Source organism: Hyperolius riggenbachi, chromosome 12, assembly GCF_040937935.1.
Source record: "Hyperolius riggenbachi isolate aHypRig1 chromosome 12, aHypRig1.pri, whole genome shotgun sequence".
Lineage (NCBI taxonomy): Eukaryota > Metazoa > Chordata > Amphibia > Anura > Hyperoliidae > Hyperolius > Hyperolius riggenbachi.
The window spans coordinates 31,907,294-31,922,473 of record NC_090657.1 but is presented as its reverse complement, the minus strand read 5'-3'; the positions used below and the strand labels follow the sequence as shown (position 1 = coordinate 31,922,473).

The window sequence follows — 15,180 nt, the reverse complement described above, 5'->3', positions numbered from 1 at the left end:
TTTTATTTAAGGTTATTTTTTCGATTTTCCTTTTGATGTGCTATCTGCCACTGTTAAAATAAACCTACCATTGAAATGATACTGTTCTGAGACTTTTCATTTCTTTGTCATTGGACAAACTTACAAAATCAGTGAGGGGGTCAAATAATTATTTCCTCCACTGTACTTCACTGACAGGTGAACGATACCAGGTTCACAACAGGAGTAGAGTACAAGGCACATTTTCCTGTGGATCCACCAATCTGGTATATCTGATCATGTGTGCTAAATGCCCCAATGTTATGTACGTGGGAGAAACTGGACAAACTCTGTACAAACATATGAATGGACACAAGCACACTATTAAAAATACCAAATCTGAACTCCCAGTTGCTACACACTTTCGTTCCAACGGACACAGCGTGTATGATCTTTGTGTCACTGCGCTGAAGGGTGGCTTCAAAACGTCAAATGATCGTTTAATAGCAGAACAAAATTTATAGATTGGTTCAAAGCGGTGCACTTGAATAAGGACAAAAGGCTTGAATAAGGACAAAAACTTTTTACATTGGTTATGAGACTGAGGATATTTAATGCCAAAAACTTTCTAAGCCTATATAGCTAAGCTTGTGAACTCAGAATTTACAATGCCTTTGTGACAACCCAACTCCCAGGTCTGCGGAGCATTGTATACACAAGGATTCTTATCTCAGCTAACAACCTCCCATCCCCTTTAGATGTTCTGTTTCTCTTGTAGCCCAATCTACACGATACGATTCTTTATACGATTCTATTTACGATCTGATTAAATCCAGCATGTCCGATCGGGATTCGATTCAATTCGATTTGCCATTGCAAAACAATGGCAAATCGAATTGAATCCTAGTCGGATTTAATCGGATCGTTAATAGAATCGTACAAAGAATCGTATTGTGTAGATGGGTCATAAGGCATCTTAATGACATGTATATTTATGCTTGGAAAAAAATCTATGTATCTCCTTTTAATGTTGCATGTATAAAGCTGTCTGTACCATCAGCCTGCAAGCAAACAGGATCGCTTATTCTTATTCTTTTTAGTTAGCCAAAACTTTTTGCTTCATACTGAGGTGAGTTTTTTTTTTTTTTTTTTAGCTGTTGTACTGATTACTAAAACCATTTTTGATTCCTCAAGGATTTATGGTGTTTTTTGTTTTGTTTTTTTTAACAGAGCGACCGTCTTACGCTCCACCCCCCGCCCCAGCTCCCACTACGGTAAGTAAAGCTGCATACTCCACGAAATAACAGAGAGGTACCACCAAGTCTTATTAAAGGTCATAAGGCAGCCATGCAGCTCTGTAGACTGTACAATCCCGTTGCTCCACAGCACATGACCTTATATGGGCGTGAAAATGGCTGTCTCTGAAGAAAGGATAGCTTTATTAGCTGTGGTTGATTTGTTGCATTGGATGGAACAGCCGTCACTACAAGCTCTCTGTCTAGCAGATGTTCCTAAACCCAGCTAATGGATGTGCGCTAATTTTAAACACATTTTATATGTGACTTAAAATTAGTTTTTCTTTTTATGGGCACTCCCCTAATTTATCAGCTTTATATATGAAACAAATCTCCATGCCTGCTTTTCATAGAATTACATGTTGTCTGTGTGATGCGTGCCATCATGTCGTGTGTGTTTGTGCGTTTTGTGTGCTTGCGTTGTCCTGCTATGTAGTAAACTGCAGCTACAGCAGCCCCGGCTTTCATTCCCAATTGCCCTAATTCTTTACTGTGTTGCCCAACGTTATAGATTAAGCAGTAATTGGTCACTAAGAATTATTATCTTGTTTGCAGTTATGTCCGAAAGGTGTACAGAATTCTGTTGTGATCTGTCGCATCATGTTTGAACAATACAGCAACCTAATTTATCTGAATATTCCCTATAGTAAATGAGTTATGCCATTGATAAATTGACCTGCAATGCTTTTTGCTTTTTTTGTTTTTGAAACCCGTATTGTTTGAATGCTAGACCACACTTGGTATGGTTGCTGTAACTTACCTTAATAGCTGCATAGCAATACATACAACGGAATGGTCACTCCCAGCAAATAGACAGACTATTTATATTATGCTTTTCTACTGGCGGACTCCGTGTCAGAGCTACAGCCACTAGGGAACGCTCTTTAGGCAGTAGCAGTGTTAGACAATCTTACCCAAGGTTTCCTCACTGAATAGGTGCTGGCTTATTGAACAGGAGGAGCTGAGATTTGATCCCAGGTCTCCTGTGTCAGAGGTAGAGCCCTTTATGTGAACTAAACACCATTTTTAACACCCAGAACATCTGAATAGAACATTACATATCCATGCCAACAATGTTACTCATTAATAGGGATATAGTGATAAGATCACTGACCAAGCATTTCAGAGCTAGATTAACCCCAAGAGGCTGGGTAGTCTATATCCCTAAACTACTACAGTATAGTTGTATTGGATTTGGTATTGCCACTGTGTCATCTCACCAGTAGGCAAGAATGAGAAGACACTTGCTTCCCTTGCATGTGATTAACAGTGTGCATGGCAGAGCTGTGGGAAGGCATATGGCCAGTCTGCACCAACCATGGCAGAGCAGTGGGAAGGCATAGGACCAGTCAGCACCAACCATGGCAGAGCAGTGGGAAGGCATAGGACCAGTCTGCACCAACCATGGCAGAGCAGTGGGAAGGCATAGGGCTAGTCAGCACCAACCATGGCTGAGCAGTGGGAAGGCATAGGACCAGTCAGCACCAATCATGGCAGAGCTGTGGGAAGGCATATGACCAGTCTGCACCAACCATGGCAGAGCAGTGGGAAGGCATAGGACCAGTCTGCACCAACCATGGCAGAGCAGTGGGAAGGCATAGGACCAGTCTGCACCAACCATGGCTGAGCTGTGGGAAGGCATAGGACCAGTCAGCACCAATCATGGCAGAGCTGTGGGAAGGCATATGACCAGTCTGCACCAACCATGGCAGAGCAGTGGGAAGGCATAGGAGCAGTCAGCACCAATCATGGCAGAGCTGTGGGAAGGCATATGACCAGTCTGCACCAACCATGGCAGAGCAGTGGGAAGGCATAGGACCAGTCTGCACCAACCATGGCAGAGCAGTGGGAAGGCATAGGACCAGTCTGCACCAACCATGGCTGAGCTGTGGGAAGGCATAGGACCAGTCAGCACCAATCATGGCAGAGCTGTGGGAAGGCATATGACCAGTCTGCACCAACCATGGCAGAGCAGTGGGAAGGCATAGGACCAGTCTGCACCAACCATGGCTGAGCTGTGGGAAGGCATAGGACCAGTCTGCACCAACCATGGCAGAGCAGTGGGAAGGCATAGGACCAGTCTGCACCAACCATGGCTGAGCTGTGGGAAGGCATAGGACCAGTCTGCACCAACCATGGCAGAGCAGTGGGAAGGCATAGGACCAGTCTGCACCAACCATGGCAGAGCAGTGGGAAGGCATAGGGCTAGTCAGCACCAACCATGGCTGAGCAGTGGGAAGGCATAGGACCAGTCAGCACCAATCATGGCAGAGCTGTGGGAAGGCATATGACCAGTCTGCACCAACCATGGCAGAGCAGTGGGAAGGCATAGGACCAGTCTGCACCAACCATGGCAGAGCAGTGGGAAGGCATAGGACCAGTCTGTACCAACCATGGCAGAGCAGTGGGAAGGCATAGGACCAGTCTGTACCAACCATGGCAGAGCAGTGGGAAGGCATAGGACCAGTCTGCACCAACCATGGCAGAGCAGTGGGAAGGCATAGGACCAGTCTGTACCAACCATGGCAGAGCAGTGGGAAGGCATATGGCCAGTCTGCACCAACCATGGCTGAGCAATGGGAAGGCATAGGACCAGTCTGCACCAACCATGGCAGAGCAGTGGGAAGGCATAGGGCTAGTCAGCACCAATCATGGCTGAGCAGTGGGAAGGCATAGGAGCAGTCTGCACCAACCATGGCTGAGCTGTGGGAAGGCCTATGCCAGTCAGCACCAACCATGGCAGAGCAGTGGGAAGGCATAGGGCCAGTCTGCACTAACCATGACAGAGCAGTGGGAAGGCATAGGGCCAGTCTGCACTAACCATGACAGAGCAGTGGGAAGGCATAGGACCAGTTGGGAAGGCATAGGACCAGTCTGCACCAACTATGGCAGAGCAGTGGGAAGGTATATGACCAGTCTGCACCAACTATGGCAGAGCAGTGGAAAGGCATAGTGCCAGTCTGCACCAACCATGGCTGAGCAGTGGGAAGGCATTGGACCAGTCTGCACCAACCATGGCAGAGCAGTGGGAAGGCATAGGACCAGTCTGCACCAACCATGGCAGAGCAGTGGGAAGGCATAGGACCAGTCAGCACCAATCATGGCAGAGCTGTGGGAAGGCATATGACCAGTCTGCACCAACCATGGCAGAGCAGTGGGAAGGCATAGGACCAGTCAGCACCAACCATGGTAGAGCAGTGGGAAGGCATAGGACCAGTCTGCACCAACCATGGCAGAGCAGTGGGAAGGCATAGGGCCAGTCTGTACCAACCATGGCAGAGCAGTGGGAAGGCATAGGACCAGTCTGCACCAACCATGGCTGAGCTGTGGGAAGGCATAGGACCAGTCTGCACCAACCATGGCAGAGCTGTGGGAAGGCATAAGACCAGTCTGCACCAACTATGGCAGAGCAGTGGGAAGGCATATGACCAGTCAGCACCAATCATGGCTGAGCAGTGGGAAGGCATAGGACCAGTCTGCACCAACCATGGCAGAGCTGTGGGAAGGCATAGGACCAGTCTGCACCAACTATGGCAGAGCAGTGGGAAGGCATATGACCTGTCAGCACCAACTATGGCAGAGCAGTGGGAAGGCATAGTGCCAGTCTGCACCAACCATGGCAGAGCAGTGGGAAGGCATAGTGCCAGTCTGCACCAACAATGGCTGAGCAGTGGGAAGGCATTGGACCAGTCTGCACCAACCATGGCAGAGTAGTGGGAAGGCATAGGACCAGTCAGCATCAACCATGGCAGAGCAGTGGTAAGGCCTATGCCAGTCAGCACCAACCATGGCAGAGCAGTGGGAATGCATAGGACCAGTCAGCATCAACCACGGCAGAGCAGTGGGAAGGCATAGGGCCAGTCTGCACTAACCATGACAGAGCAGTGGGAAGGCATAGGACCAGTTGGGAAGGCATAGGACCAGTCTGCACCAACTATGGCAGAGCAGTGGGAAGGCATATGACCAGTCTGCACCAACTATGGCAGAGCAGTGGGAAGGCATATGACCAGTCTGCACCAACTATGGCAGAGCAGTGGAAAGGCATAGTGCCAGTCTGCACCAACCATGGCTGAGCAGTGGGAAGGCATTGGACCAGTCTGCACCAACCATGGCAGAGCAGTGGGAAGGCATAGGACCAGTCAGCACCAACCATGGCAGAGCAGTAGGAAGGCATAGGACCAGTCAGCACCAATCATGGCAGAGCTGTGGGAAGGCATATGACCAGTCTGCACCAACCATGGCAGAGCAGTGGGAAGGCATAGGACCAGTCTGCACCAACCATGGCAGAGCAGTGGGAAGGCATAGGACCAGTCAGCACCAATCATGGCAGAGCTGTGGGAAGGCATATGACCAGTCTGCACCAACCATGGCAGAGCAGTGGGAAGGCATAGGACCAGTCAGCACCAACCATGGCAGAGCAGTGGGAAGGCATAGGACCAGTCTGCACCAACCATGGCAGAGCAGTGGGAAGGCATAGGGCCAGTCTGTACCAACCATGGCAGAGCAGTGGGAAGGCATAGGACCAGTCTGCACCAACCATGGCTGAGCTGTGGGAAGGCATAGGACCAGTCTGCACCAACCATGGCAGAGCTGTGGGAAGGCATAAGACCAGTCTGCACCAACTATGGCAGAGCAGTGGGAAGGCATATGACCAGTCAGCACCAATCATGGCTGAGCAGTGGGAAGGCATAGGACCAGTCTGCACCAACCATGGCAGAGCTGTGGGAAGGCATAGGACCAGTCTGCACCAACTATGGCAGAGCAGTGGGAAGGCATATGACCAGTCAGCACCAACTATGGCAGAGCAGTGGGAAGGCATAGTGCCAGTCTGCACCAACCATGGCAGAGCAGTGGGAAGGCATAGTGCCAGTCTGCACCAACAATGGCTGAGCAGTGGGAAGGCATTGGACCAGTCTGCACCAACCATGGCAGAGTAGTGGGAAGGCATAGGACCAGTCAGCATCAACCATGGCAGAGCAGTGGTAAGGCCTATGCCAGTCAGCACCAACCATGGCAGAGCAGTGGGAATGCATAGGACCAGTCAGCATCAACCACGGCAGAGCAGTGGGAAGGCATAGGGCCAGTCTGCACTAACCATGACAGAGCAGTGGGAAGGCATAGGACCAGTTGGGAAGGCATAGGACCAGTCTGCACCAACTATGGCAGAGCAGTGGGAAGGCATATGACCAGTCTGCACCAACTATGGCAGAGCAGTGTGAAGGCATATGACCAGTCTGCACCAACTATGGCAGAGCAGTGGAAAGGCATAGTGCCAGTCTGCACCAACCATGGCTGAGCAGTGGGAAGGCATTGGACCAGTCTGCACCAACCATGGCAGAGCAGTGGGAAGGCATAGGACCAGTCAGCACCAACCATGGCAGAGCAGTAGGAAGGCATAGGGCTAGTCAGCACCAACCATGGCAGAGCAGTAGGAAGGCAATAGGACCAGTCTGCACTAACCATGGCTGAGCAGTGGGAAGGCATAGGGCCAGTCTGTACCAGCCATGGCTGAGCAGTGGGAAGGCATAGGGCCAGTCTGCACCAACCATGGCAGAGCAGTGGGAAGGCATAGGGCCAGTCTGCACCAACCATGGCAGAGCAGTGGGAAGGCATAGGACCAGTCAGCACCAACCATGGCAGAGCAGTGGGAAGGCCTATGCCAGTCAGCACCAACCATGGCTGAGCAGTGGGAAGGCATAGGACCAGTCTGCACCAACCATTGCAGAGCTGTGGGAAGGCATAGGACCAGTCTGTACTAACCATGGCAGAGCAGTGGGAAGGCATAGGGCCAGTCTGCACCAACCATGGCAGAGCAGTGGGAAGGCATAGGGCCAGTCTGCACCAACCATGGCAGAGCAGTGGGAAGGCCTATGCCAGTCAGCACCAACCATGGCTGAGCAGTGGGAAGGCATAGGACCAGTCTGCACCAACTATGGCAGAGCAGTGTGAAGGCATAGGACCAGTCAGCACCAACTATGGCAGAGCAGTGGGAAGGCATAGTGCCAGTCTGCACCAACAATGGCTGATCAGTGGGAAGGCATAGGACCAGTCTGCACCAACTATGGCAGAGCAGTGGGAAGGCATAGGACCAGTCTGCTCAACCATGGCAGAGTAGTGGGAAGGCATAGGACCAGTCTGCACCAACCATGGCTGAGCAGTGGGAAGGCATAGGACCAGTCTGCACCAACCATGGCAGAGCTGTGGGAAGGCATAGGACCAGTCTGCACCAACCATGGCAGAGCTGTGGGAAGGCATAGGACCAGTCTGCACCAACCATGGCAGAGCTGTGGGAAGGCATAGGACCAGTCTGCACCAACTATGGCAGAGTAGTGGGAAGGCATAGGACCAGTCAGCACCAACTATGGCAGAGCAGTGGAAAGGCCTATGCCAGTCAGCACCAACCATGGCTGAGCAGTGGGAAGGCATAGGGCCAGTCTGCACTAACCATGGCAGAGCAGTGGGAAGGCATAGGGCCAGTTGGGAAGGCATAGGACCAGTCTGCACCAACTATGGCAGAGCAGTGGGAAGGCATATGACCAGTCTGCACCAACTATGGCAGAGCAGTGGGAAGGCATATGACCAGTCAGCACCAACTATGGCAGAGCAGTGGGAAGGCATAGTGCCAGTCTGCACCAACCATGGCTGAGCAGTGGGAAGGCATTGGACCAGTCTGCACCAACCATGGCAGAGCAGTGGGAAGGCATAGGGCCAGTCTGCACCAACCATGGCAGAGCAGTGGGAAGGCATAGGGCCAGTCTGCACTAACCATGGCAGAGCAGTGGGAAGGCATAGGGCCAGTTGGGAAGGCATAGGACCAGTCTGCACCAACCATGGCTGAGCAGTGGGAAGGCATTGGACCAGTCTGCACCAACCATGGCAGAGCAGTGGGAAGGCATTGGACCAGTCTGTATCAACCATGGCAGAGCAGTGGGAAGGCATAGGACCAGTCTGCACCAACCATGGCAGAGCAGTGGGAAGGCATAGGACCAGTCTGCACTAACCATGGCAGAGCAGTGGGAAGGCATAGGGCCAGTTGGGAAGGCATAGGACCAGTCTGCACCAACTATGGCAGAGCAGTGGGAAGGCATATGACCAGTCTGCACCAACTATGGCAGAGCAGTGGGACGGCATATGACCAGTCTGCACCAACCATGGCTGAGCAGTGGGAAGGCATTGGACAGGTCTGCACCAACCATGGCAGAGCTGTGGGAAGGCATTGGACCAGTCTGCACCAACCATGGCAGAGCTGTGGGAAGGCATAGGACCAGTCAGCACCAACCATGGCAGAGCAGTGGGAAGGCATAGGGCTAGTCAGCACCAACCATGGCAGAGCAGTGGGAAGGCAAAAGGACCAGTCTGCACTAACCATGGCTGAGCAGTGGGAAGGCATAGGGCCAGTCTGCACCAACCGTGGCTGAGCAGTGGGAAGGCATAGGGCTAGTCAGCACCAACCATGGCAGAGCAGTGGGAAGGCATAGGACTAGTCAGCACCAACCATGGCTGAGCAGTGGGAAGGCATAGGACCAGTCTGCACCAACCATGGCAGAGCAGTGGGAAGGCATAGGGCTAGTCAGCACCAACCGTGGCTGAGCAGTGGGAAGGCATAGGGCTAGTCAGCACCAACCATGGCAGAGCAGTGGGAAGGCATAGGACTAGTCAGCACCAACCATGGCTGAGCAGTGGGAAGGCATAGGACCAGTCAGCACCAACCATGGCTGAGCTGTGGGAAGGCATAGGACCAGTCTGCACCAACCATGGCAGAGCAGTGGGAAGGCATATGACGAGTCAGCACCAATCATGGCTGAGCAGTGGGAAGGCATAGGACCAGTCTGCACTAACCATGGCAGAGCTGTGGGAAGGCATAGGACCAGTCAGCACCAACCATGGCAGAGCAGTGGGAAGGCATAGGACCAGTCTGCACCAACCATGGCAGAGCAGTGGGAAGGCATATGACGAGTCAGCACCAATCATGGCTGAGCAGTGGGAAGGCATAGGACCAGTCTGCACTAACCATGGCAGAGCTGTGGGAAGGCATAGGACCAGTCTGCACCAACTATGGCAGAGCAGTGGGAAGGCATAGGACGAGTCAGCACCAATCATGGCTGAGCAGTGGGAAGGCATTGGACCAGACTGCACCAACCATGGTAGAGCAGTGGGAAGTCAAAAGACGTCACTATAACAGACCTCTTGTTTTGTGCTTGGCAGCCCACCTTAACTATTAGCCCTAGTGTCTGTGGCAGTGAAACTTAGCAGTGACTCTGATGTACATTAGTTTTTATTTGGCTCTTTCGTACTGTAGGTATGTGGTAGAAACACAACACTTTGAGAACATGACCCCTGACTATTTAGAAGGCCTGCGGCTCCTAGCATTGACTTTTTGATTTCCCCTTGAACCCATCCATCCCTGTTGTGAGTGACTTGCATTTATCATGCAGGGTAGCACGCCCTGCATCCCCTGCTCTGTTCAGTGTATCGATAGTGTAAAGCTCTTCATCCATACGTGAGCTCACTCTGCTGAAGACTTGTAAGCAACCTTTACAATGATGCATTGTTGAAAATAATGCTTTTTAATTTAGTTTATCCCCTTTAAAACCTTCACATGCTCAACTGCTAATAGACAAACTTTCACAGCTTCTTATACATGCCATATGCAAACCATTTTCATTTTTGTGGTTTTTATTTTTCCTTTATTTTTAAACAAAAATATTTCTATTTCCTTTGTTTGAGCTCATTTCTCATTCGTGTTTTTGTCTCATTTGTTTCCATCAGCAAATGCCCAGCACACCAGGGTTTGTGGGATACAATCCATACAGCCATCTTGCCTACAACAACTACAGGCTGGGAGGGAACCCAGGCAGCAACAGCAGGGTAACGGTAGGAGATTACCATGATGTGTGACCTGAGGTCTTGCCACACAGCTGGAACTGGGAATGGTGCTCTGAACCTAAACATGCCTCTCTGCAAAGCAGAGGCAGTCTGTGCCAAGTCACTGCCAGGCTAACCGTGGTGTGAGACATGGCGCAGACTCTTCTTCTTTTATCAGTATGGTTCACATTGCCATGGCCCTTCCTCGTCCCTGCTGGCGGCTTAAGTGAGGTCGACTGACTTGTGCTCATTATGTGTTATTATAAGCTCTTTAATAAAGTGCAAGTGGCTTTGTGCAAAAAGAGCTACTGGTGTTCTTATTCATAAACCACGTTCTGTCTCTCTTAATATGCAGAACAGGTAGTCCCCGGTTAACGAACGAAATAGGGACTGTATGTTCGTTCTTAACCTGAATCTGTTTTTTAGTCGGAACACCGTGCCATCTCTGTCCCATGTGTGTCTCCAGGAAGCCATCACAGTTCAGTAAAATGTAAAACAGAGAGAAAAAAAAAAACTTCCTATAAAACGGGAGTGTTCACTAGCGCCATCTTGTGACCAAAAAGTAAAATTATACATACATACATACATACATACATACATACATACATACATACATACATACATACATACATACATACATACATACATACATACATACACACACCACACGCACACACATACATACATACATACACACACGCACACACATACACACACATACATACACACATACATACACAATAATAATAAAATTTAATAACTTACACTTCCAAAGCTCCCCCCCCCCCCCCCCCCCCCCCAAAAAAAAAAAACTTGTAAAAAAAAACAAAAACAAAACATAAATAGTTGCCTTAGGGACTCAGCTTTTTTGAAACTATATTTTATGAGGGAAGCTTTTTTTAAACTGTTTTATGAGGGAAAATTTTCCTTTACAACGTAGGGGCTTGTAATTGTGGAGAGGACAAAAAAAACAAAACAGAAAAATAACACCTATATTTCCAAATAATATATTGTCGCCATACATTGTGATAGGGACATCATTTAAATGGTTTAATAATCGGGACAACTGGGCAAATAAAATGTGTCAGTTTTATCCACAGGATAACATTTAATTTTAAAACTATAATGACCGAAAACGGAGAATTTTTTTTCCCCATTTTCTTATTTCTCCTGTTTAAAACGCATTTAGAATAAAAAAAATTAGCAAAATGTACAACCCTGAGAAAGCCTAAATGGTGGCGAAAAAAACCGAGGTATAGATCATTTTGTTGTGATTAGTAATAAAGTTATTAGGGAATAAAAGGGAGGAGCACTGACAGGTGAAAAATTGCTCTGGTCCGTTAGGGTAAAAACCCTTGTGGGTGAACTGGTTAAAATAGCGTGTGGTTTATAAACTGCAAATATGACAAAATGATGCAATGTTATATTAAAAAAAAACTATAACTGAAGAAAAAGCTTTTTTTTTAATTTTTTTTTTTGGGGGGGGCTGCAAGTGTTCTATTCCTTATCTGTACTACACATACAATTCATTATATCCTACATTTATTTTCACCTCAGGATTGCTTCCAGCAAAGATTTCCTATGCAGATTAGATTTTCACCCCCCGATTGCTACCTGAAAACTTTCAAGGAAAGCATCTAAGCCCCCTTTAAATGCAGGTATAGAGTTTGCCATAACTACTTCCTGTGGCAATGCATTCCACATCTTAATCACTCTGACTGTAAAGAACCCTTTCCTAAATGGCTAAAACGGTTTTCTCCATGCGCAGATCATGTCCTCTAGTCCTTTGAGAAGGCCTAGAGACAAAAAGCTCACCCGCCAAGCTATTATATTGCCCTCTGATGTATTAATACATGTTAATTAGATCCCCTCCAAGGCTCATTCTGATGAGCTTGGAAAGACTGGGCTCTTGTCCACTCTAGTAGCTCTTTTTGTCGAGAAGTAAACTTGTGCTTTAGGATGCATACACACATCATATTTTGATTGGCAATCACTGGCCGATTTTATCAAACCTATGTAGTATGAGGTGCAACAGATTTTGAATACTTTGAACAGATTGTTTAGGTAATTGCTCCTACTCCATAGAAGTGGTGAAATTTAGCCAATGAGAATAACCAATTTTACCACTTCAATTTACTATGAGCGTTTTACCTACACATTCTGTTCATAGTATTTCAAATATGTTGGCCCTCAAACTACTTGGAGGCGTTAAAGTTAAAGTGGATCCGAGATGAACTTTTACTCATTGCATAATTGTGTTCCTTTCCTAGTGTTTATAGGGCATTCTTCAAGCTAAATACTACGGTAATTTTGTTTTAATACTCTAATTCCCTATAAACTATACAAGCCTCGCCCACAGCCTTTCAGAGAGCCTTGGCATTTTCAGACAGTAGCAAGGGCTTATGGGAGCGCAATCTGGGCAGGAGGGGTAGGTATTACTAGCCGGAGATTTCAGGGGCAGATGGGAGTGCTGAAGATGCAGATAAGCTTACCTTTGTGTAATGTTTACAAACAACATGGCTACTGTCATTGTATCACAGGAAGAAATAATCCTATTCTATTGAAGCTGTTTGCAGCTAGATTTGCTGTGTAAACTATCTAAACTTTACATAAGATATATAGACAAGTTACTTGTTATCGTTTTTCATCTCGGATTCGCTTTAACCAATCAAAATTGAAGGTGTATGTCCCAGGCTTTAGTTTAATGTTAATCTACTTTCTGCTAATCTACTTTTACCTGGTTAATGGCGAATACAGCACGTTCTGCTTTTGGTATCTCAATAGAATGTTTTCTATTCTATTTTCTTTAGAAAGAGGAACTTTGTGTTACCTGTAGCAGCCGATTATGAACTGCACTGTAAAGTTGAGGAAACATGTTTGATGTCATTAGTATCATAAAGCCCATCTGCTTTCAGATTCTTTCAAGCCGAGGACACTTACTGGGGCAGTGTTAAAAAAAAAAAATACAATCTGAGTAAATGTATTTTTAGCTGTATGTGAGGTATTTATATTTTAATGCTGTGACTATTGTCTATATGAATCATCTTCAGGGATGAGCAAACCCCAGAGGTCAGATAGTCGGTATACCCAAGAAATAGAACCTTCTACTTAAAGGACAACTGAAGTGAGAAGAATATAGAGGCTGCTGTAGTTATTTCCTTCTAACCACTCCGCTATTGTGGAGGATTCTGTGCTGCGTGGGCTCTCCAGCCAACAGCACAGATCGGGAACCACGCAGGGCGACCAGACTCTTCCCCCCCCCCCCCCCAAGCCTTTTCCCCACTAGGATGACCTGCTGGGGGGGCTTGATCGCCGCCGGCTATGTTTGTGTTGCGGGGGGGGGCTCCATGAACTGAACTGAACTGAACCCTCCGTGAACTGACATGGACCGGTTTCCATGTAAAACCACAACCTATCGGCGTTATTTGGTTGTTAAGTGGCTAAGCAATACCAGTTGCCTGGCAGCCCTGTAGATCTATTTGATTTCAGTAGAGTCTGAATAACCCTATAAACAAGCATGCAGCTAATCTTGTGAGATCTGACAATGATGTCCGAAACGTGATCTTGGATATGCTTGTTCAGAGTCTATGGCTAAAAGTATTAGCGGAAGAGCATCAGCAGGATAGCCAGGCAACTGCTCTTATAATAATGGTAATATGGTAGAATAATGGTAGCCTCCATATCCGTCCCGCTTCAGTTGTCCTTTAATGCTCTCTTGTTGACTAAATGGACTCGCCCTTCCTTATTTCTACCCTCCCCCCCCCCCCCCCCCCCCCCCCCAAAAAAAAAAAAAAAAAAATTGAACGGTGCATGTTAAATTGCTCAGCTGAAGAGAGGAAGGCCATTAAAGCGAAACATCTTAGAATGTTGAAGAAATGTGTCCTTTACCACTAAGTGAAATGCACCTGCCCAAAACTCCACCATTGCAGTGTGTGCCACTGAGTCCTGTGGCTCTGAACTGCTTCACACCCACCCTACTCGCCAGATTTGGCTCCCTCAGACTTTCATGTGTTCCCTAAGCTCAAGAAACACCTAGCTGAAACCCACTTTCCATCAACTGATGTCATGGCTGTGCTGAAGGACTTTTTTTTTTTTTGACATGCAGGATAAAACGTTCCACAATGAAGGTGTCATGGGCCTGCAGCACCGCTATCAAGTGTGTGACACTGGATTGAGGTCTGGACCAACCTTTTACTAGTAATTTGAGAACTTTAGTCACCCCTCGTTGTCCATCAACATCTGTGGAGACTACAGAGAAAATTGCGCTCAACAACGAGCGTAAACCCTACTAATGCTTCATAAACATGTAGAAGGCTTGTCACGTGACCGGGATAGGTACTATCCCTGCAGGGTGACTCAGTATAGGCCGAGGCTCAACAATTAGGGCAAGGGTTAATTACTTTTATATCAAAATACATGATCTCCATTTTTGTCTTGTCTTTTAGAATGGATTATGGCCAAATAATGACCTTGGGAAAAAAATGAGCATCCTTAGTATGTCAGCAGTAACTGCATAAACCTGCATTTTGGGAAACTCACGGGTATCTGACCCAATGCAGACCTTTAGTGTATTTGTCAAATTTTATCACTAGCTTGAAACGCTAAGTACACCAGTCACGTTGGGCTGCTGAGTCTTGGGGCTAATTGACCTGCCACTTGTGACTTAACAATGGTAGATGTTGCTCTTAGTGACATAGGTTAACAGCTCTCTTCTTGTATGTGTCAGTTTATATCCATAAGTAAATTGTATTGGTCAATTTTGCGACAAATTTTTACGTTGTATGAGGAAATGTGAAGACATCGCAGTGCGCTAAGCTTTCATGTCTGCTTCTCTTACAGGCTTCATCTGGGATTACCATCCCAAAACCACCTAAGCCCCCCGATAAGCCGCTGATGCCGTACATGAGGTACAGCAGGAAGGTAAGTCTTGGATTGTGGGAAGTGCAGTTGTCTGTCTCCACCGTAAGAGATCTCCCCCCCCCCCCCCCCCGTATACCTGTAGAATAAATCTAGAATAAAAATTTGTACATAGACGGAAACATGTAGACCTTCTAGTGATTAA

The 15,180-nt window shown here is 47.7% G+C and overlaps 1 protein-coding gene across 2 annotated transcripts in view; it reads left to right on the top strand.

Annotated features, from left to right (window-relative positions):
• The window catches only part of SMARCE1 (SWI/SNF related, matrix associated, actin dependent regulator of chromatin, subfamily e, member 1), an 82,557-nt gene that overhangs the window by 18,955 nt on the left and 48,422 nt on the right, over positions 1–15,180 (top strand). The window contains exons 3-5 of one of the 2 annotated variants that reach the window (XM_068264363.1): positions 1,189–1,232; positions 10,023–10,121; positions 14,958–15,038. In XM_068264363.1, the coding sequence (XP_068120464.1) occupies positions 1,189–1,232; positions 10,023–10,121; positions 14,958–15,038 (224 nt within the window). Of the gene's footprint in view, positions 1–1,188; positions 1,233–10,022; positions 10,128–14,957; positions 15,039–15,180 lie in introns of both variants that reach the window. The other variant, XM_068264362.1, reaches the window with a different exon arrangement.